General features: G+C 46.1%; 1 protein-coding gene across 9 annotated transcripts in view; it reads left to right on the top strand.

The window, feature by feature from the left end:
- Positions 1-24,084, top strand: part of Ppp2r5c (protein phosphatase 2 regulatory subunit B'gamma) — a 129,264-nt gene that overhangs the window by 87,519 nt on the left and 17,661 nt on the right. For all 9 annotated transcript variants that reach the window (XM_055592720.1, XM_055592722.1, XM_055592727.1 and 6 more), the window contains 7 exons: positions 5,500-5,610; positions 6,945-7,037; positions 7,116-7,246; positions 12,264-12,323; positions 14,176-14,284; positions 16,343-16,396; positions 21,486-21,656. In XM_055592720.1, the coding sequence (XP_055448695.1) occupies positions 5,500-5,610; positions 6,945-7,037; positions 7,116-7,246; positions 12,264-12,323; positions 14,176-14,284; positions 16,343-16,396; positions 21,486-21,656 (729 nt within the window). The remainder of the gene's footprint in view (positions 1-5,499; positions 5,611-6,944; positions 7,038-7,115; positions 7,247-12,263; positions 12,324-14,175; positions 14,285-16,342; positions 16,397-21,485; positions 21,657-24,084) is intronic.

Genomic DNA, 24,084 nt, shown 5'->3' with positions numbered 1-24,084 from the left:
TGCCTTCCTACTGTTGTTCTTAAATACATACCAGTTGTACTGACTTAAGAATTAATAGTTGTCATGTGTGAATTTTTTTTACTCTTAAACTAAAAGTGTTAAACTCATACATTAAAATGAGTGGCCTGTTTCATCACTATCAGAAGTAAGACAGTGCTGCACACTTAGCTGTGCAATCACCATAAAATACTCGGAATTGTTAGAACAATGATTAGAAGAATTGTAACTATATTTCCTTTATTGAATATCCTATAAAGATTGTTCATTTTTATTTCCCTGATATTTTCAACCGTTACTTAGAACATGCAAGTTGGGTGTCTGAAGTGATGGTTAAGAGCCCTTGCTGCTCTTCCAGAGGACCCAGGTTCAGTTCCCAACACCAGGAGTCTCACAGCTATCTGTAACTGCAAATCTACGAGAACCACTGCTCTCTTCTGGCACAGGGCACACTGTTGTGCAGTATACACATTCAGGCACTTTCATGTACATAAAATAAAAATAAATTTTATTTTTAAAAAATAGAACATGCAGAATAAACATTCATTAGCTGAAAATCCAAACTCTACATCAACATAATACCACAATGGAAACTTTTACGCTTGACCTAGACCCCTAAAATGGGGAAATTGTTTTAACGTGCCTCTAGATTATGTGTTTAAGGTATATATTAAACATATGAATTTTGTGCTTAAACCTGTATCCTAACCCCAGAATAGCTCATATATATATATATTATATATATGTATGTGTGTGTATGTATATTATATATATATAATATATATTATATTATAATATATATATATTATACACACACAACTCTGGTAGCAAGCATGAGAGACATTCAACCATATTTGAATAAATTGTAAAACTGAAAAGCACTCAAATGTAAGATTTTTAAATTTTTATTTATTTATTACAACAAATGTAAGATTTTTAAGTATGAGTTTTAAATACCATGTATATGCACCTATTTGGAGGGAAGTTACACTGTTTGGAAGTGGTTCTGGTTGTGCAGAAGGTTGAATCACGGAAAACAAGGGTCTGCCTTGCTCCCCTGGACCATTACTGAGTGAATGTTGCAGGAGTCCGGGGTAGGGGAATGAATGACATGAACCTGGCGCGCGCGCGCGCACACACACACACACACACACACACACACACACACACACACACACACCCCACCCCATACAGGTGCATTTGAGATGTGCGGTCCAGAGACAGCACCCTGCAGGAGCTTAAGTGAGGGGCACAGGGAGGGTTAGCTGCACTTCGGCTGAGAGCTAATGGTGCCCTGTCTTTGGCAGTTTTCGGTGATTACTGCACTTAGTAAGGTACTGGTGTATGCTTTCCAGAGGACCTGCTCTGTGCAAGTTTATGAGGCCTACTGCAGAGCCAGCCAAGTTCACCAGGTTTATCAAAGATTTGTTTCATCATGTTTAAGATTGCGTTCAGGACTGGGGAAATAGCTCAGTAGGTAAAATGCCTGCCATGCAATTATGAGGACCCGAGTTCTGATCCTCAGAATCCCTGAAAAAGCCCAACACAGCAGCACACATTCGTGATTCCTGTACTGGGAGGTCAGCAGATCCTTGGAGTTCATTGACCAGCCAGGGTACCAATGGCGGTGAGCCCCAGGATGGAGATGGAGAAGGACACCTGATGTCACGCAACAAAGATTATAAATTCAGTTTATAAATTTCCCTGTAGGAAATGACTGCCTCAGGTGAGGAAGGTCCCACCACGCCGCAGGTTGGGTAGAGCCTTTATGAGTTTCTGTGCTTTCTCTGAACACAGTCGAGCCAGAATTTGTAACTCGGTGTCAGTTTTTTTTATTTTGGCTTTTGTGTCTTACGGCCCAGCTGTGTCGGTCGGTCAATCTGAGTCTGTGTTTTACAGGTATGTCACATACAAACTAAAGACAGCTTAACAAACTTCTCAGAAATGTGTCTCTTGAAGTCTGATATTCCATTGCAGTCTACGGGAGGGAAGAGTGTTTGGAAGGAGCCATCATTTGACCCTTGGACTCCCCACAGAAACCATGTTCACTAAGACTGAGGGAATGGGAGTGAGGGGAGCAGGAGCTCTCAGTGGTTAAAAACAAAAGCCAGGGCTGAGAAATGAAAACTGTCTTACCAGAAGTGTCTCTGGAATGAGAATCATTGTTCTGTTTGGGACTGTCCTTCACATCCCAGCTACCCATTGGTAATGGCTACTGTAGGTACAGAAAGGCTACACAGGGCTGCTGAAGTAGAAGAGTCTTCTTTTAACATGGTTTCTCGGGCTGGTTTGTCTCATCTTTAAATCGGAGAATACGACAATGTGAGAACAGTCTGCAGGTGAGACTTGGTGAGAATGGGAGTGCCGGCGCTTTCTGGTATTGTTGGTCCCCATCAGGGCGTGGGGGGGCTTTGCGGATTACATACACACATGGACACTTGCAAGCCTGCCTTAACATCTATTTAGGACATGCTGAACAGTGACAACTGACAGAATGCTTCTGCAGACATTGTGTGATCCTCAGAGCAGCCTGATGTGAAGAAGAAGTTTGCCCTTTTTAGAGATGGCACGTTGAGCCCCAGGCAGAATACCCATTACTGTCAGGACTCTAAATAAGAAGAGGTCACAGAAAGGTGCTGTTGACAAGGCTGTGCTACCCTCCCATATGTGACTTGGTCCTGTCATGCATCTGTATCTCCGTATGTCCTCTGAATGTATGCATTCCATTTACAAGATCATGGCCAAGCTGGCACACCCTACAGAGTGCCTCAGGCTTCCAGCCCTCCGTCCCTGTCATAGACGATGTTGCTAATGCCTCGGTTCCATCACTCCCAACACCACAGGGCCCAGTAGCATGGAAGTGACATCAGCACCATCACTTTTCCCAACCTGTCCTTCCACAAATGGTCTTCTATTAAAAATGCTACCAGATTAGAAGCCCAAGTATAATTTGGGTTGTCACATTATATGTTTAGCTCTGTCACTTTCCCCCACTAAGCCTTAGAGTTTTGCTGAACTTTTCTGGGAAGGAGCACTGTCAGTGTATCTTGGTGCAGAAAGAAAGTGGCTGGGAGCTCAAATGTCATGTTTTCTTACATGAGAACTCCTTGGGTAACAGTGTCTAATGACGCTGCTGCCATTTTCCTTCTCAGCTGTTGCCTTTCTCCAGGGTCCATGACACCACAGTTCTGCTCCTAAGTACTTCTGGAGTGGGTTACATAACCCTCGTCATCTTTGAAACTGAACTTGCTTGAAGCTGTGTTCTGGATTTTATCTGTATCTCCTCCTGAGGCATCACCTGTGAAGGGCTTAACATGGGGCCCCTCTCACTGTCTCTAAGCAGGGGACCACTTGCTTTTTTGCTCCATCACTGCCTATAGGTGCCAGCAGTGTGGTAGTCCTTCCTATGTGGCATATCCTTGCCTGTGGGCAGCTTTCAGCATCACAAAGATCTTCCCCTGGATCCCCAGCCTCTGCATATGCTGACCCTCCCGGGTATCCAGATGCCCTCCTCTGCTCCTGAGATGACACCTGCCTGAGCCTGCAGCTTGTACCCACCAGAGAGCAGAGCCAGTCTCCTATTATTTTTAAGGCCCTTTAGCTCTTCTCCATCTGAGAATGGGGACAATCATTCCAGACAAGACTCAATTCTTTCTAACTTCCTTCTCCCAGTACATTCACAGCCTGGGAAGGTACAGGAAACCCAGGGAATTGGCTGATGGTGACAGAATCAGTTCTGCCACCATTGGGCAGGCTCTGAGAGGACCTCATGGCCCAACCAGGCTATGTGTGGCTAGGCTCATCCTATTTCTTTGTCTCATCCTTGAGCTTCATGAGTATGTTACCTCAGGAAGCCCTCCTGGTCCTGATCCCCCATCTACTGAGAAACATCCTGTACATACCGGCTTGTCGCCATTGCTTGTCCTCCCTTGTTTGGGAAGCCTCATGGGACCTGGTGCACGTTTTTTGCATCACAGAGGGCTCCAGTCCCCAGAAGGCAGAAGCTGACACTTAGTGCTCTGTGGGCACTACTGAGGCTTAGCAGCTGGACTTCTCTTCCTTTCAGGTTTTACATTGTTTCTGAATTTCCAGCCTTTTTCTTTTCTGCATTCCTCTACTTTCTCTGTACCTTCATGTCTTTCTTCATAGAAACTACACAGCCGCTCCAAGTTTTTATTGCTGGTGACATCATAAGAAATGTCAGGTTACAAAGTAGGTATTGCTGACAGTAAAGAAAGAAGAAATAGCTGCTGGTGGTGACATATTTCTGACTCTCAGAAGGCCAGGAAGAAGGATTTCAAGCTTGAGGCTAACCTGGGCTACATTTTGAGTTCCAGTCCAGCCTAGAATATATAGTGAGAGCCTGTCTACAAACAAAACAAGGAGGGCTTGAGAGGCTGCTCAGCTGTTCGAAGCACTGGCTGTTCTTGCAGAGGACATGGCTTCAGTTCTCAGCACCCGCACAGTGGCTTGCAACCATCTGTAACTTCCATTCCAGGGCATCCAGCACTCTCTTCTGGCTTCCACAGGCCCAGGCAAGCACGCAGTATCATGTCAGACATGCAGGTGAGATATTCAGACACAGAAGATGAAAATAAACCCTTAGGAAGAAGGGAAAACAGGGAACTATGAAGTACCTGTCTGCCTGCTGGGCAGGCCTCTCAGCCGCCAGGCTCGCCAGACTCCCAGGAGGATGTCCTGGAGGTGGCATTTGTGTTTATGCCTGATATTTCGGCGTTTGCATTTGACAGTGTAGGATAAGAACTTTTTGTCAGTCAGGGCTGTAATTGGCATTTGGTGGGTTTATAGTGGTCATAAGATAATAGGTCATATTTAAACTTACACACAAAAAGTGTAAACATACACCAAAAAAAAGTAAGTTAATGACTTAGAGAAAGTAGACTTTGCTGTTTCCATCACTGGCCAATCAAAGTGTTCTGTGCAGGTTTAGATAGAGAAAGGGCTCTGCTCAGCCAGCCCCTGGGCACACAGCCGGACTCTGCTGTCACCTCTTCCCTGTGCTAGCAAGCAGTCTCCCAAGTGATCTCCAGCTGCCAGAGGGGTTGCTCTCTGCCCGTGTTCTGTGGCCCTGGGCAGCAGCCTTTGCTGCTCTCTCATTGTCCTCGCTTCTTTAGTCTCTTCTGTGGCCTTTGTCATCTTGTCTTTTCCTAGCTTTTTCTCCCCCCACTCACTGGATGGAACAGTCTCACAAGTCAATGCCAACCTCTTAGGATCTACTGGGATCAGCTGCCTTTGTTCATTTAACAGCTGAGAGTCCGAGTGACCATAGCAGTCAGCTTGGTGGCCCACTGCCCGCAAAGCCTATTTCAAGATAGAGATTTGACCCTGTTTCTTTTGGAGACCCACACTGCTTTTAAATCTTAAGAAAGAGTACATCTTAGGATGGGAAGCATCTATCACTAGGATTATTTAGTGTTTCTTGTAATGTTTTTGGTAATATTTGAAGTGTCCTGTTGTGATCATGGAATATGTGGGTTTTAGTTTGCAGTTAACATGTTTCGAACCTTGCCACCCTCCTCCAATCCTACGGGAGCAGAATTCGATCCAGAAGAAGATGAACCAACGTTAGAAGCAGCCTGGCCTCATCTGCAGGTACTTGACCTGGCACCAACTCAGATGGGATGGTGTGTGCTATGTGTGTGGCGGCCGGGGCTTCTAGCTGTGCACCAGTGGACTTCTCATCTAAAGGAAGCTCTGGTCTGAAAATGTTTTAGCAGAACAGAGGGGGTATAAAAGGACAAGAGGGAGAAGAGTGAGTGAGTGAGTGAGTGAGTGAGTGAGTGAGTGATTTATTTTATGTACCCGTAACACAAGCTGCAAAGATGTAGACTTACCTGTGTGTCCTCTATGATGATACCCACTTTACTGATCACATTGAGTTCAGATTTTGGCCTAGTTCAGATTTCTGTTGCTATGATGAGACACCATGGCCAAAGCAAGTTGGGGAGGAAAGGGTATATCTGGCTTTTGCTTCCACATCACTATTCATTATCAAAGGAAGGCGCAGGACAGGAACCTGGAGGCAGGAGCTAACGCAGAAGCCTTGGAGGGCTGCTGCTTACTGGCTTGCTCCCCATGGCTTGTTCAGCCTGCTTTCTTATGGAACCCAGGACTACAAGCCCAGGGATGGCACCACCCACAATGGCTCTTCCACATCAATAACATAAGAAAATGCCCTACAGGCTTGTCTACAGCCCAATCAATGACTACAACTTGTGCCAAGTTCACACAAAACTAGCCAATACAGGTTTAGAGCTAATACAGGTTTAGGCTGTTCCCATTTTCAGAGCCTGGGTTTGAAACCTATGCCCCTGTATATACCAGGCTCCTCGCTAACAGACGACTTTTCCCAACATGCCTGCAAGATTTGCAGTCCACTGGTTATGAGGTCAGCACAAGCAAAAGAACATTTACATATGTCCTTGGTGAGGAAGAGAACAAAAGAAGTGAGAAATCTGGGAAGGAACCAAATGTTCCACAATCACAGCATCTGGCTTCCACATAGCTCACAACAGACCATCCTTGCTGTCCAACCAACTATGCTATGTTCACTTACAAAGGAAACCTCAGTGGTTGCAGTTCAGTGTCTGTGCTTTTTTGTTCCTCTTCCAGGCAATCCTATGATACATATAGGTGACAAAGTGCAGACTCAACTCCCAAGCCTGGTCATGGTCCCAGGTGTAGCAGCAAGCACCATGGAAAGCACTATGTGCCATTTACAAAATAGTCTGTGGTTTTCGCTAAATAAAAAGAATTCCACCTGCAGCTATAATTATGCTAAACCGCAGAGTTCAGCATTAATTTTGAATGCATGTGTGGTTTTTGTTTTAAGTCTAGTGTTTTCAAGCAAATAAAGAATCAGAGGTGTTCTTAATCCACCTAATGAAGTACCATGTAATTTGACTCATTGTTTTTTTCCCTCCTAGCTTGTTTATGAATTTTTCCTAAGATTTTTAGAGTCTCCTGATTTTCAGCCCAATATAGCAAAGAAATATATTGATCAGAAGTTTGTATTACAGGTAAGTTTCCAGCAAGGGGTTCCTCAGCAGGCTCAGTACAGAATGGCCACTGCACTGAGTGCTGTTTTTCTCTCACAGCTTCTAGAGCTCTTTGACAGCGAGGATCCTCGGGAGAGAGATTTTCTCAAAACTACCCTTCACAGAATCTATGGGAAGTTCTTAGGCCTGCGCGCTTACATCAGGAAACAAATAAATAATATATTTTATAGGTAAGTCCCCGTGTGGTTGCTGCCCACTCTCAATGCTGTCACATCAAGGATAGGGGCAGGAAACTGAGCAGCGTGCTAGTGACCCAACCACATCATCACACTGTGCCAGTGTGCCTCCTTGCCCCCTTCCTTTCGGTCCACACTTGCTTCCTTCACCAATGGCTCACCACATACCCTACCCTTGCTTGGGTTCCTATAGAATTGTCCAGTTGTTCTAATTGTGGACGAGTTGATGCTGCCTCATTCACTGGCCTGCTACCTTATTATTCCTGGTCGGTCTCAGGGATGACAGGAAGGAGGAGGAGGGCAGGAAGTGATCAGCCTTTGCCTGGGAAGATCTGTGAGTTAGATGAGCAGCGTGAGGGCCAGCCAAGCACAGAGAGAGCCCGGCAGCAGGCAGAGCAGAACAGCTTTCCTGGGCCTTCAGGACCAGAAAGTGACCACGATCTGTCCCGTCAGCCCCCAGCTCAGAAAGTACACATCAGAAGCCTCCAAGTACATTGATGGCTGTGACTCCTGATGTCTCACCCCCACCTTTCCCTCTTCCACACCCCACCCTGTCTCCTGTCTCTCATGACCAAGCCTCATGACACTTGAGATCTAATGTCACAGGTGAGCATGTAGACACATGCCTATGATCCCAGGGATTGGGAGGCTGAGGCAGAAAGATTTGCCACAGCTCAGGCCAGCTTCACCTACGTAAAGGTCCAAGCAGGCAAGGGCTGCATTCACATGGTTCATGCCACTGCCACTGTCTGGCTAACACATGCAGCTTTCCCAGGCTGCATCTGTTCTTCCAGGTTCTGCCCACTTCCAGGCCGTGCAGCCATGTGTCATCCCAGGCTGTCCTGCTGCCTGGCCTTGCCTTGAGCCCTCAAATCTCCTACCCCAAGAATTCCACATGAGCTGACGTGGCTCCTGCTCCCCGAGGGCAACCTTGGTAGCACCGGCTTTGTGTGCAACCCACAGTGATACAGAGTGGGTGCTGGTGGGATGCTGTAGCTCTTTTACGGATGGTCTCACTATGTGGCCCTGGCTAGCCTATAACTCACTGGTTGTGTAGCTCTTTCTCACTAGTACCTGGAAAGTGAGCAGTCTATTCTATAATTGTTGGCCTCTTGGGTTGGCTTTCTGCTTTCAGACATCTGATTCCAGAGGAATCTGAAAGTAACAAATCTTAGTAGTGATGGAAATGTGATATCCATCTAATATCAAATAAATTAAGTTTCACTCAGTCTAGCTGTGGGGATGGGATCTGAGTATTCAGCCATTCATGGCAGCACACTGGCCTGCCTGATCCTTGCTTCCCCACAGTGACTGAAAATGGCCAAGAAAGGGGAGCTGAGACAGTGAGACTGAGCAGCCCAAGAGACCCCCTGGCCTTTCTAGGCCTGGTGTATCCTTTGCCTGATGTCATGTTGTGATGTTGGGTCCTTGGTCATGGGGCTTTGAGCACTTTCCAGGTTCCTTGTAGTACGTACTGTTTCTGTAATGGAAGCCAGCCCTGACCATAGAGAATGATGTCAGCACCTGCATAGTCAGCTCCTGATTCTCATTTCTTGGTGCTGTGCTTCCTCACGAGATCACCACTCAGCTGATGTCATTCTCTGCACGGAATGGGTCCAGCTTAACCCCAGGCTTTGCCTGTAGGTTTTATTTCTTCGGGACTAGTGTTCTTGCGCAGACAGTAGAGCCACACGTCCCATACACACCTGCACTGTGGAAGTGCCTCCTACCTCAGAGCTCACCTTGACCTCAGAGGTGCTCAGCTGCTTATTCAGGATACGTACCCGTGATTCAGTTCTGGTCTCACTAAAGGGCAAGTGCTGCGGTGTGGTGATTTTGTATTTCCTCCCTTAGGTCATCTTTTCTATAATTATCTTGATAGACACACTCAAAAGCAAACATAGCTTAGAATCCCTGATGGGCCAGGATCTTTTTGCCATCATCATTTCATGTGACGGGTCAGAAAGCTCCTGAGCAAGCGGCCTTCCCAGATCATGGAAATGCAGTACTGTGCGTGTTCACTGTCCCCAACCCGGAAGTCCATACGCTCAAACATCTCAATGCGTAAAGCATTAACATGACACCACAGTGGAAAATTGCACACTTGACTTATGTGGCAGGCCATAGTTAGAATGAGGCCTAGCCAGGGACGCATGCCTGCAGTCCCCAGCTACTCAGGAGGTTACAGCAGAAGGATCATTTGAGCCTAGTGGCTACAAACCAGCTTAGACAGCATAAAGACAACCTGTCTCCATTTTTTTTTTTTTACAAATTTTTTTTTAGTCAAATTAAAATATTGCATAGTAGCTTGGTGGTGGAGGTGGATACCTTTAATCCCAGTACTTGGGAGGCAGAGCCAGGCAAGTCTCTGACTTCAAGGGCAGCCTGCTCTGTAGAGTAAGTTCCAAGACAGCTAAGGCTACACAGAGAAACCCTGTCTGGGCGGGGGGATGTATAGCAATACCTTTCAGCTCTGTGTAAAGAGTAATTGAATAGAATAATTGAATATTTTGTTTCAGCTTGGGTCATATCCCAAGAGATATCTCATGCATATGCAGATGTGAAGCTGAATGATCTCTGACATTGTAAACTGCTGGTCCAGAGCATTCTACATAGCAGGTTCTCAACCTGCACCTGTAGCTTGTAAGAAAATATACTTCTGAACAACTTGGTTCGACTTACTGAACCATTAAGCTAAGATTCTAGCTTGTAACTTCTCATTGAGTCAGTTTCTTGGTGTGAGCAAACAGTGACTCCAGCGCTGGCTTTGGCAAGTGGTAAACTGGAGGGTAGCCAGGCCAGAGAGCAGTCAGGCCTTCTCTTCCTGCCCCACCCAGTGCTGTGGCTTAAATCAGCACCTGTTGCTCCGCTCAGCTCTGACCTTGACCTAGGCTCAGCAGAACTGCTGTAGTCTAGGGCAGAAGTACCCTGGGTAGCCTCTCCCTGCTGTGCATCTCTGTTCGTGCGGCCTCTCTGCTCATGCTTGGGGCCTTGTGGTTTGGTTTGTTGGTTTTGTTTTGTTTTCTTGTTTGTTTGTTTGTTTGTTTGTAGCCTGAACTAACCTTGAACTGACACTAATTCTCCTGTTTCCGCCTTCCCAGAGTCATAGGCAGAGTTGCCTCTTCTGTGAGCACTAACTGACTCCAGGAGGGAATCAGGAGAAGCTGCCCATCTCCTCGGGGATTAGCCCAAAATTAGTGCCACTTACTTCCACCCTCGCCACTTATTGTCAAGGCAAGCCACAGGACAGTTCAGCTCCTCGGGAAAGGAAGTACATCACCTCTTTGCTTAAGTGCAGGCCATGTCATCAGGAGACTGCTCTGAGCAGCAGTTCCAGCCCAGATTCAGATCAGTGTCTGGCCTTCGCTGAAGAGTGAGGAGCTTGCTCAGAATGGTCTGCTTGGCTTCTCAGACTGTGTCTCCTGGGGAGGCAGAGCTAGTCCCCTTTTTTCTTTCTTACCTGGTCAGTTGAAAGTGCTTAGAAGTAAGAAGTGCTCATAAAATGGTACTGATGTGGAAAGCCACACGGCTTACAATGACCCCCATACTCCTACAATACCAGGAAGGTTGAGAAGGCCTGGGGTCCCCTGTGAGAGTGCTGTGTACACCGGTGCTGCACCGGCCACAGAGCTATAGCGTCCTTAAAATGCTTGAGCTAAGATATGTGAAGAAGAGGAGATTGTCAGGTTGAGCTTTACACAGTAAACCACTTCCTACACTGCCACGTGCAGACTGACGTGCCAGCTTTAGGGCGGGGTAGGAAGAGGTCAGCAGGAAGTAGGTGGGACACACATTCTGATAACCACAGCCATTTCTCTGGCAATACCCTCACAGCCATGCTTTCATATGACAAATACATCTGCCTGTTTCTGTGTCTGGCTACCATGGCCTGGGAGCCTGCCCACATGCTCTCTGGCTCTCCACGCTATCTCACCTGGATTTACAGCCTGTTCTTCCCCCTCTGCTGCCCCACCTTCATGAGTCTGTCAGAGGCCTCCTTAGGGCTTAGTACAAGTAGGAGCCATGAGGGGAGGCCTGGCCATCTGAGAATATGGAGATGCCTCCACCTGTTCTTCAGGCTCCTTCATGTCTGGATACGTCTCTCTTCTGCATCTTAAGGTCACTAGCCAGTTTGACTCAGGACATTGGCATTTGAGCCAGAAGTTCAGTAAGCATCTTATAGGGAAGGTGCTCTCTGACACCCAGGGCCTTGCCCTCCTGCCCCACTGCTGTAGCTCACCAACAGCCAAGCAGCTAGGTTCGGTTTCCATGGGACTTCTCTGGGGGTGGACATTCTCCTGTTCCCTATTCTTGTCTCCAGTTCATTCACCAGACGTTTTTAAGTAGCATGCAGATGCCAGGCTTGGTCTTAGCACCAGGAACATATTCACAGGAAGTCCTTGTCCCTGTCTGGAGGGAGACAAGCTGACAAAGAGAGTGGGGTGCACACTTCTGGAGCTCTCTAGACGCCTGTGTAGGGCATAATAGGCAGAGACTGCAGGCAGGAAGCTGTTGAAGAAGCAGGCTCTGTTCATAGGAACCTGCAGCATGGTGGTCTAGCCATGGTGAGGAGTGTGCTTGCTATGGGGCTCTAAAACTTGAGTAAGATAACACCTTATGTTGAAACGCTGCCAAGAAACAAGGTGGCTTGGCGGATGGATAGGATGGAAGGCTGGATAGACACAAACATGGCAAGGCAAACAACAGTGCAGACTAGTTTTGCTCAATCTGCTGCTTAAAACACAGGGGTTGGCTTTCTGGCTACTTGAAACTTCTCAGAATAAAACATTGGGAGTTTGAGCCATCCGCAGGCTATCTGCCCTCAAGATGTCTAGTCGCAGAGCTTTGAGGACTTGGTGGCTTCTGAAAACACCTGAGCAGCTGTCCCTGGAAGGTGTCAGTGCTGCAGACTCCTCCAGCTCTCCTCCTACAGCCTTGTTTCCTTGTTAATGCTGTAGTCTTTAAAGCTTTTGCGCAGGGTCAGACACTGATGACACATTGTATGTTCCAGGTTTATTTATGAGACAGAGCATCACAATGGCATAGCAGAATTACTGGAGATACTGGGAAGGTAAGTTCCTGTCACTAGCAGTGAGTGGCTTAAGCTGGAGTTTACACCAGAATAATCTAGCTCATTGATTCTCACCTCTCCCAAAGCACAGCAATTTTAAGTCAGGTCCTGAAAGAATGGAAATAGTTTCATGTAAGGAGAAGGAAGGTTGGTGAACTTGCAGATCAGAGTGCACCAAAAAACAACTTGCTTCCATTGTGTGGCTCCATAGGCAGAGCCCTTCCTACACACCTCAGTCCATTACTATGGAAACTGTGGAACTTCAATTTTTTCCCCTCAAGTAGTGCTAAAAGTAATTCCAGGTCCTGGTGGTGGTGATAGTGCACACCTTTAATTCCAGGCCTCAGGAGGCAGAGGCACGTGGCTCTCTGTGAGTTTGAGGCCGAGCTGATGTACAAAGTGAGTTCCAGGACAGCCAGAGCTGTTTCGCAGAGAAACCCTGTCTCAAAAGACCAAAGGGGGGAAAAGTAATTGCAGAAGAAGGTTGATATTACAAGCTTATTCGAGAATAGATTACATATGTGAGGTGTTGAGTAAATGCTAAGATTTTATGTTTATTAATTTTAATTATGGGTAAATTTGTGGCTGGTACCTATGGAGGCCAGAGGTGTCATATCCCCTGAAACTGGAGTTACAGATAGTTGTGAGCCACCGTGCAGGTGCTAGGAATTAAACCTTGGTCCTCTGGAAGAACAGCCAGTACTCTTAACCACATTGAGCCATCTCCTCATGCCTAAATGCCAATATTTTAAATTGCTTCAGTTTGTTGACTTTTCATTTGTATTGTATAATTCAGTTTTTATTATTTTAAACTGAGTAATGTTTTTACTTGCTATCGTTTAAAAAAACAAACAATTCCCTGACCACTGTTTTCCAAAAAATTTCCTTGGAGCTAAGCCTGGACAGTGCTTCTGTCCAACGACTGTAGGGGAATCAATGTACATTAGCAGCTGAGTGTTCCTGAAGTGAAGATGTGCAGTCTGTGTGCAGAATCTGGTGGTTCCCTCTGGCCTCTGAACCTGTAGTCTGGTGGGTCTGTCCCTTACAAGTTGCTGCTTTAGATGTGATTGGTCTTTCCCTCACAACATGGCTTATTTAGCATGGCTAAGGGTGTCCCTTTCCAGTCACATGACCTTGGGCAAGTTCCTTCTAAGAAATGGGAGGAGAGCTCGCTTTCCCTCCTGGTGCTGTGCTCTGCGCTGTAAATCTCGCCACACTGTCTTTAACCCTTCCTGCAGCACAGATCCCCCAGGATTCCCCCTGCGAGTGTACACACCTTGGTGGGTACAGCAGGAGCATGACTCCTAGAGGACCAAGTTCCCGTTGTTCTGACGCTCCACAGCTCGGAAAATATTCATTCACATTGCCCATTCATGAAACCACATAGTTTAGCTAGTTAATGTTCAGTTTGGAGGTCCTTCCCTGATACACCTATAGAGTGAATAGCACCCAGTCTGCATATGGGGTGGTGGGGGTCACACGAGGATAATGAACTGGAATTAGCCCCAGGAATGTAGGTGTCTTAAAGGAAGTTGCTGGGTGGGAGGATCTGGAGCTGGGGCCCTCCAGCCATCTCATCCCCTACTGTTCTAGAAGGGGCTCTCCCTCCTGGAGCTCCTGCGGTCCAGCTGCTTCCCCCTGTGCTCTGACTTGTGGCCTGTGGCCCAAAAAAAAAAAAGACTGTGCTCCCTGGAACACCTTTTTGTTGTTGTTTCTATCAATATCCCCTTTATTCTGAAGTAAATACTTTGCCCATTGGCTTTTCATGCTACAAACAAAAGCTGAAAGAAAAGCAGGATAGCTGATTATAATCTGGAGGTGTAAATGGTCAAACTCAATTCTGTCTTCACAGTATAATAAATGGATTTGCCTTACCACTGAAGGAAGAGCACAAGATTTTCCTGCTGAAGGTGTTGCTGCCCTTGCACAAAGTGAAATCCCTGAGTGTCTACCATCCCCAGGTAAGGCCAGCTGAGCAGCCACCCACCTCTGCAGTGACCAGTCATGTGGGAGTGCCTCCTTTCCCGTGTCACTGTACTGCAGCGAAAACGGAGTCCAGGTAGACAGTCCTTTAAGAAACTTGGAAGAGGAGATGGCTCTGTTGTGTAAACACTTCCATCAGGTGTGAAGACCAGAGTTAAAATCCTCAGAACTCATGCAAATGGCAGATAGAAGTGGCAGCCCGCCTCTGCTCCCCACCTCAGAAGGTAGAGGCAGGATCTCAGGAGCAGGCTGGCTAGCTAGACTAGCCAATGCAGCTAGCTCCTGGTTCAGCCAGAGAAATGTTGCCTTGGTGATACACAGTGGAAAGCATGGAGGTAAACACCAAACACATGTACACAAACACCACACACATTTATGCATACAAAAAAGACATTCATTGGAATCTCAGGAGAGCCCAGCTTTGAAAGGAGGCTTCTTACAGTGTAATCTAAGTCCAATGCCTGAGGGACAGAACCATATGGCCACAGCCAGTGGCATGCTGCAGCAACTTGTGGAGGCTGACTGCAGGGCTCACTGTCGCTGTGCTGGAAACTCGGTCAGGGTTTCTATTTGGATCTGCTCTCCCATAGACAGAACTTGAGCTATGCTGAGTCTCAAACTGGTGACCGCCTCAGTTGCAGCTGTAATCCCTTACTCTTGACTGCCACAGGGCTGGACACAGAATAGAGTGCCATTATGCATGAGAACCCATGGACAAGAGGCTGGAGGCTTGGGTCAGCACTTAAGAGCACTGGCTGCGCTTCCAGAGGACCAGGTTCATTTCCCACCCACAAGTGGCTCTCAAGTGTCCAGAAGTCCTGTTCCAGTGGATCCTTTTCTGGCTGCTGTAAATACTGCATGCCCATGGTGCACAGATTTAACTCGCACAGAAACAAAATAACAAAACACTTCTAAGAACTGTAATTGCCTCTCCCCAGTACACACATGCACACACACAGCCTCCCCCGCAAAAAGTTTGCGTGGAAGGACTGTATGTAGTAGGAGAGTGCTTGCCTGTCATGTGTGGAGTGTTAGGTTCCGTCCCCACGCTGCAAGAAAAGGAAACCAAAAGATTCTTACCAAAGCTTAAAGCTCACAAGTATCATAGCACTCGGAAGGTGAGGCAGGAAAATCATGAGTTTGAGGCTAGCCTGGGCTGTATATAGCAAGCCCTTGCCTAAAAATTAAAAGTAAATAAAAAGTAAATAAGATTCCATTCTCCAGAGGTCCTTGGAAGTGGGTGGCTTGGAATACATTACAAAAAGTGTATTATTCGTTGATTCAATGGCACTGCCCTCCTGGGAAATAATTTGCTCATTTTCTGTTTGGTATCACCTGGTAGCTGGTCAGGTTGGCTTAATAAAGAAGTAGTTAATAAAGATTAGATGGTAGACACCTATTCTCAGCTCTCTGAGACTGCAGCAGGAGGCTTGCAGCAACTTTGGGCTTAAATATAAAGACTATCTCAAAGAAAAAAAAGAATGGGTCAGGCCAGGCACAGTGACACACACCTGTAATCCCAGCACTTGGGAGGCAGAGGCCAACCTGGTCTACAAAGCAGGTCCAGGACAGCCAGAGATAAAGAGAGAAGCCCTGTCTTTAAAAAAAAAAGAAAAAAAAGAAAGAAAGAAAAGAAAAGAAAAGTTCAGAAACTTCTGGTAGAATCCTGAATTAAATTTTTTCCAGTTACTATATTACTTCTCCATTCTAATCTTTAAAATGACACACACACACACCCTTTATCTCGCTTGGTTTATTTGGTGGTGGTATTCATCTGAAAGTTGTCTCCTGGTTTTTGTGGTTCTTGGGATGGGGCGTAGCTATGAAATGTGTCACAAATTAATAGGAAGAGAATGATGCACTGGGCATTATCCTAAAGGTGCTTCCCTGAAATGTCGCTCAGTGCAGTTACAGGTGGCATGTGGAGCAGCATCTCCACATGAGGCCATTTCCCCAGGATAGTGTTTGGTGGTTGGTCTAGAAGGGCGTTGCCATGGCGAAGTAACGTGCTGATGCTCTCTCTCCCTCCCTTTCAGCTGGCGTACTGTGTTGTGCAGTTTTTAGAGAAGGACAGCACCCTCACTGAACCAGTAAGTAGTCTCTTTGGACCCCTCTCTGAGCAACTGTTACACCATGCGGTTTACCACGCTGCCTTATGGGTGGTGGTGATGGAGGGTCAGCGCACGTCAGCTCACTCCTGGGTTAGAGGTTTAAGTGTGGCACTTTGGCTGCAAGTGTCTTCACCACAGTGATGGTTTTATGTAACAAGCTTTCGACCTTGTCTCGTACTGCTCGCCAGTCCTTGGAACACAGTGCTTGAACAGCTGAGGCTACCAGCCTGGACCCATTTAGTCCTTCACGTTTGACAGCACGTGTCCTGACCTAGCCACAGGTGCTGCAGCAAGAGTATAGTTCACTTGTTGTACTCAAGAGGTTTTCATTTATTCTGGAAGTTTTTTCTAGGTTAGTGTCATTGGTTTACAATCGCTGAACAGCAACAGACTATTGTCTTTTGGTTTGGATTTTTGATTGGGGGTATATTTTATCTTTATTAATTCCTGGCACCTCCACTAAAAATCAGTCAGTAAATGTAGCCATGGTCAGCAAACTAGTCCTGCCAGACGCCAGCCCTGTCTGAGCATTTGAATTCACGTTTTAAAGATAACCTGAACTACAGTTCATAGCCCATGCAGTCCATCCATTTATGTTCAAGCAGGCACAGTGGTTAAGAAGGCTAAGGCAGACAGATTACCATGAGTTTGGGGTGAACCTGGGCCCCTGTAGCAAGACTCAATTTCAGAAAAAGGAAAGTGGGCCTGAAGAGGCAGCTTAGTCATTAAGAGCTCTTGTTGCTCTTTCAGAGGTCCCCTGCACTCAAACAACTGCCTAGAACTCCAGCTCCAGGGGATCAGACACCCTCTTCTAGACAGATCTGGAAGCAGAAAAGGGAAAGGCCAGGACCCAGCTGCCTTCTTCCTTTCTCTCAGGATTTATTTTTATTGTTTTAAATTTATTTACCTTTATTCTATGTGCATTGGTGTTTTGCCTACATGTGTGTCTGTGTGAGAGTGTCAGATCTTTAGAGTTAGAGACAGTTGTGAGCTGCCATGTGGTTGCTGGAATTTGAACCCCGGTCCTCTGAAAGAGCAGTCAGTGCCCTTAACTGTTGAGCCATCTCTCCAGCCCTCTCCTTTCTCAATTATTACTTTGTCTAGGACTTTAGCCCCTGGATGGTGCTACCAACACAGGGCAGTCCTTTCCTCCAGTTTATCCTCTCTGGAAGAGCCCAAAAGGATGAACCCTTGGGTGTGTCTCACTAATGCCTTAGGCGTTTCTTAGTCCAGTCAAGCTGACAATGGAAATTGCCTATCACTATGTTCCACTTGAAAGTCCGCAGTCTATAAAGGGCATTTGCTGACCCTTTAGTTGATATTTTTCATGTACTCCTAAGTGTCCTGGACACATTAGACATATTTGCTGTTTACTTTGTTGCCGGAATAGAGGCTCATGGGAGATTTTACACAACTGTGTCTGCTTTCACCTGTTTCCTTCAGCCAATGGAGGACATGTCCCACATGTCTTGGCAGCCACTGCTTTGCTCCTAGATACACCAAGGCAGGCTCCCCAGCACTCAGGCAGGGCCACTGATGTGCTCCCTCTGTCCCCATGCAGGGAGGAAGCAGTAGCAGTGAACCTGGAGCCTAGAGCTGCTGTTGTCTAGCATCAGTATGCCCTAGCTGCACCCCTTTAGCAGAGGCCTGCCCCTCTCTCACACAGCCCAGAAAGCTGTGCACTGCTCACAGTAGTTCCAGAGATCCGGGAAAAGGCCATTGTGAACCTGATTCAGAAATCATGACTTTTCCAGCATATGAGTCCAGATTGAGGTGCTGTACAGCTCCTTCATGGCTTTGAAACCCGCTGACAGCTGGGAGGCCACAGTGTGGGCTCACAGTGACTCCTCCCATGTCAGCAGGGGTTCTGACTCAAAGTAAATAAGAACTGCCTAGTAGGTAATGCCAGGCTAATAGGAGGAAAAGCATGTAATGCACTTTGGAAATATATTCTTTTATGCCAGGCATGGCGATACACATCTTTAATCCCAGCACTTAAGAGGCAGAGGCACGCAGATCTCTATAAATTTGAGGATAGCCTGGTCTACAAGGAGAGTTTCAGGACAGCCAGGGTTACACAGAGAAACCCTGTCTCTAAAAAAAAAAAAAAAGAAAGAAAGAAAGAAAGAAAGAAAGAAAGAAAGAAAGAAAGAAAGAAAAAAGATTCTTTTAAAGACTTTGTTTGTGAGAGTCCTACTAGCCATGGCTGGCCTGGAATGCAGTAGTAGACCAGACAGGTCTCAAACTCAGAGGTCTGCCTGCCTCCTTCCCTCCTGAGGACTAGAATCAAAGACTTAAAGCACATGCCCACCTCAAGATAGTTGCAGATTTTTATCAGATCCTAAAATTAGAAGAACTTGTGAAATGAATTTTGAAGTTTTCCAATAGGTAAGTAGTAGGAAAAAATGTTCTGAAGTACCCAAAACATCAAAGTGGCATAATTGTATGTGAATATTTCTCATATGCCACCTTGTCTTTTTATCCTTGTTATAATGGAAAGAATGACTTGCTAAGCAGGCCATTTCTGAGCTGGGAGTGACAAGTGAGTGACAGAAACCAGGGTGTTCTGAGGGGCAGCATACCCAGGGACTGCTCAGCAGTGTGGGTCCTAACATGGGAGCCAGGATGCTCGCTCTGGGTATTGTCAAGACTGTCATTGGTGGTGGAGAAAGGGAGACAAAGCCCAGCACTGCTATTAGTAGCCTGAGGAGTGTACACACATGCGCGCACGGTCCGTTCAGTTAGACCAGGTCCTTAGTAACACTGTGAAAAAGCATTCCAGGTTGAATCAGAGTGATACAAAGACAGTAAATTTAAGTGAAGACAAATAGTCCTTTGTGCTTTAGATTTAATTGTGGGTATTGAGAGAGACGGCGCACAGGCCTACTAAAAAGGCAGTACACAACTGTGGTGGCTTCAGTAGCCCCTATAGACTCATGTGTTTGAATGCGGGGTCCATGGAGAGTGGCACTGTTAGGAAGTGTGGGCTTGTTGGAGGAGGTGTGTCACTGTGGAGGTGGCTTGGAGGTCTCATGCTCAAGCAAGGCCTGGTGGGGTGGTCTTCTGCTGCCGCCTGTGGATTAAACTGTAGAACTCTAAGCTCCTTCTCCAGCACCATAATCTGCTTTCATTGCTGCCATGCTCCCCACCATGACAATAATGGACGAAACATCTATAATTGAGCCCCAATTAAATGTTCTCCTTTATAGGAGTCGCCATGGTCATGGTGCGTCTTCACAGCAATAACCTAACAAACACAACAACCAAGGCAAGGGTTCCAACTTCAGCAACTTCAGGAGAGTTACTCTTAGTGTCTATACAGTGGGTGTATATATATATATATATATATATATATACGTAGTGAGTTTCAAGACAGCAAGAGTTACACAGAGAAACCCTGTCTCAAAAAAATTAAGTAAATGTATACATAATATTCATATATATTTAAATTTATATATTATATATTTATCATGTTTAAATAGTATGAACTGTTTGCTTATTTCTTTGTTTTAAAGAATTTCTGTGGGTCATCAGGGTAGCCCAGCGGATAAAGGTTTTCCATGTTAAGACTGACAACATGGGTTCAATTCCTGGGGCCCACATGGTGAAAAGAAAGAGCCAGTCCCTATAGGCTATCTTCCAACAGCCACACACACAAACACAGGAAATAATAAGAGTGATAAAGAATTTCCTCTACAAATGAAACCATAGGGTAGATTTTATGAAGTGCATCGTTTAGACTGGGGAGTTAAAGAGGAGCGCTGACATCTTCAAATCCAGGCCATCAACCTCCCAACTCCAAGTAGTCATAGTCTATTGAAGTCTGTAGGCAAAGGAGGAGTGTTCTTTGTAGACAGCCTTAGTTTTGTAAATTGTATTGAGGTTTCTCAAGTCCCAGGTCTCTTTAATTTTTCATCTTTCTATCTTGCCTCACAGACAAGGCCTCACAGCTGCTTCAAAGGGACAAGCTGTACCTGTTCAGATGTATATGCAGGTGTCTGTGCAGGTGTGTGTGTGCAGAATTGTGTGCACATGTGCCCTTCTGAAGACCTCCCTGCTGCTGCTCATTTTGCTTTTTAAAACTTGATAGCTGAACTCTAAAGCTAATCTTTGTAGAATCAAGTCCAGCATTTTCTGCTGGTATAGTTTAGTAAGACATTTAAAAGTATAGAAGGAGCATTTTTTTTTTTTTTAAGCTGCCCAGTATGCACTCTATATAGCAGTCTGACTTAGGCAAAGATAGTAGCATTCAGTAGCCACAGACTAGGAAAGTATTGTGGTCTCATAATGTGACTCACTGGGCCTCAGGCCAAGTAGCGTGGCTCCCAGTCAAGGTCGTGGCTGCCATGTACTTCTACCTGAGCAGCTCTGCCAGCACTCATTCTCAAGCTCTGGGTAACCACACAGAGCGAGCATTATGAACCCAGCTCAGCTCCATCACCTCTAGTGGGTATGAGCTCACATTTACTTCACTGACAACACCCTTGTGATAGTTTAACAAAGTTGGAAATGCTGTGTGTGTGTGTGTGTGTGTGTGTGTGTGTGTGTGTGTGTGTGTACACGTACACACAGTAGTCAGTTAACTTGAGAAGTGGATCGTGTGTAACAGGAATGTTGCTAATAGTATCAGAACTTCCACACTAGAACACAGTCTGCATGGTCTCCAGCAGTCTTCCGAGGGGATGGATCACTTTACATATGTAAAACTAGACTGTCAGTGAGAGAAAAGGCATGGCAGTGCTCGTTCTCAGCATCGTCTCTCGTGTCACTCTGCAGTGGGGAGGTCTAATGGCAGCACAGGCATCTTCCTCTAAGACAGTGGTCCTCAACCTTCCTAAGGCTGTGACCCTTTAACACAGTTCCTCATGTAGTGACCCCGCCACAAAATTATGCTGTTACTACTTCATAATTGTAATTCTGCTACTGCTATAAATCATAACGTGAATATCTGACATGCAGGATACCTGATTCTCAAGCTGAAGGTCTCGAGACCTACAGGTTGAGCAGCTGTTGTAAAGTGTTTTGGCGTCTCCTGAGGGCATCACTCTTTGCTGTTGCTGTTTTGTAGGTGGTCATGGCACTTCTCAAATACTGGCCAAAGACTCACAGTCCAAAAGAAGTAATGTTCTTAAATGAATTAGAAGAAATTTTAGATGTAATTGAACCATCAGAATTTGTGAAGATCATGGAGCCTCTTTTTCGACAGTTAGCCAAATGTGTTTCCAGCCCTCACTTCCAGGTATGCGGATTTGGGTGACGGGTCAGGTGCTCCGTCAAAATGATATTCTCGGTGTGAAGCTGCTTGTGCGCTGCTCCTGCTGGGATCTAAGGGTGAATTTTTTTTTTTTTTTTTTTTTTTTTTTACTTAACATGTACTTCAAAATTAGATGCTAAAATTTTAGCCAAGCAGATTGACTCATTCCTGTAATCCCAGTTCTTAGGAAGTTAAGGCAGGAGGATTGCTACAAATTGAGACCACCCTGATCTATAGAGACACCTTGGACCCAAAAAAAATTATAATTGTAGTTCTGGGTAGTTTTATTTCCTGCCCCGAGCTTTCATCACTGAAAACGTGGTTCTCGGCAAGTGTGGTTGACAACACTGTCTGTGTAACAGTCTGCATCCAGGAGTGATGTGCTGCTTACAGGGCCCTACTTATCATAATTGACTTATCCACATCAGTGGGTAACTCAACAATAAAAACCTTTAACCTTGAAAGTCTCTTCCTAAATAAAGTCTTTCCTTTCCGACATGTATGTTTGTACCTCTTTACAAATCTTACGGCTTAGTATTTCTGCCAGGCAGTGGTGGCACACGCCTTTAATCCCAGCACTCGGGAGGCAGAGGCAGACACTTCTCTGTGAGTTCAAGGACAGCCAGGGCTACACAGAGAAGCCCTATCTCAAAAAAGAAAAGAGCCCGGGGTGGTGGCACATGCCTGTAATCCTAGCGCTCCACGGATCTCTGTGAGTTTGAGGTCAGCCTGGTCTACAAAGTGAGTCCAAAACAGCCAAGGCAACATAGAGAAATCCTGTCTTGAAAAACAAAAACCAAAAAAAAAAAAAAAAAAAGAAATAGTATTTCCGGTTTTTCTTATTACTACCATCTCGTCTGGGAGGCTAGTGTCTCACTCACTTTCTACTCTGGAGTTCTCCAAGCTGCTTTAGCTGTGCTCCCCTTCCAGGGATACCTTCTGCTGTGTCCAGCTGATGTGCAGTCAAAAGCTTGGTAAAGATGTAAAGAAAGCAGTCTTGGGCTCCAGGAAGCTGGTGCCCCTGGAAGCTGTGACTACTTAGCCAGCATGAAACTGAGCACCCAGTGCTGCAGGAAGGGACCAAGAGTCCCAAAAGACTTCTGTCTCAACATTGAGGCCCTTCCACAAAGAGCCTTTCCAATGAAGGAAGTCATTGGTGCCAGCGAGACTGAGACAAAGCTCCTGACAGCTCTGCTGGGGACAAGGCCAGGTCTGAGTCTGCTGAGAAGGAACCTCTAGATCAGGCTTTCCCATTTCTCCAGAGGGACTTACTACTTCTCCCAGAAACCATTGCCTGTCAAACAAAATCTCTAGTCCCAAGCATGAGATACCTCCCTTCAAGTTATTAGTGAGGAGGGCTCCCAGAGGCCCCTGTGTTGTTTGAATGAGAATGGCTTTCGTGGTTCCTGTGTTTGGATGCTTGGTCCCTAGCGGGTGGAACTATTTTGGGAAGGTTTAGAAGGTTGTGTCTGAGGAGGTGTGTCAGGAAGATAGGCTTCAAGGTTGCAGAGCCCACGCCAGGCCCAGTCTTCCCCCTCCGCCTTCTGGTTGTCTCAGCATGGAAGCTCTCAACTAGTGCTCCAACACCATGCCTGCTGCCATGCTCCCTGCCATAAGGATCATGGACTCATGGATAACTTTCTGGAGCCGGGAGCCCCCAGTTAGTGCTTTCTTGTATTAATTGCCGTGGTTGTGGTGTCTCTTTACAGCAGGAGTTACAGAAAAGGATCTCTGACACCCCCCCCCAGAACAATACAGGCTATAGCCATTATACTTAGACCATTTTACTGAAGACGCCAAACACTTTGTCACAGGACTTGGAGAAACCAAGCTGGTACTGAACTGGAAGCTTCTTTGATTGTCAGTTTCCATGGTGCTGCAAGGTGCTAGGCAGGCTACAGTAACTGCTCACAAAGACACACAAACTGTGTACACATGCCCCGACCCCTGCCACATGCACACACAAACTAAATAAACTTACATGGTTTTTTAAAAAAAGTCTAAAGTATATATGGGTATGTATGTTGCTGTGAGCAGACAGGACAGAGTGAAGCCACATGTCCTTATCAAGGGCCCAGCGCCCAGCACATCTGAAATGGAATGCTATGCCACGTTCCTCAGAGCCAGTGCCTGGCAGCACATTGGCAGGACTAACGAACTGGGAAGATCATGCACAAGTACTGAGTGCATGGGCCGGCGCTAAGCCAGGGGAGTGACAGTATTGGAAGCATGCCAGAGAGAAGTAAACTGAAAGCTTTCTTTAACAAAACTGCCAGAGCTTGTTTAAAACAACTGAGAGCAGTAGCTAAGCCCAGAACTAAGGCAGGAGGATCACAAGTTCCAGGTCAATCTGTCTACTGTTCCTCAAGGAAACACACACACACACAATTGTATTAAAAACTAAAACAAAATT

This window comes from Psammomys obesus, unplaced genomic scaffold (genome assembly GCF_907164565.1).
Source record: "Psammomys obesus unplaced genomic scaffold, mPsaObe1.curated_primary_1811, whole genome shotgun sequence".
NCBI lineage: Eukaryota > Metazoa > Chordata > Mammalia > Rodentia > Muridae > Psammomys > Psammomys obesus.
The sequence above is the reverse complement of the archived record's forward strand: the minus strand, read 5'-3'. Positions and strand labels throughout refer to the sequence as shown.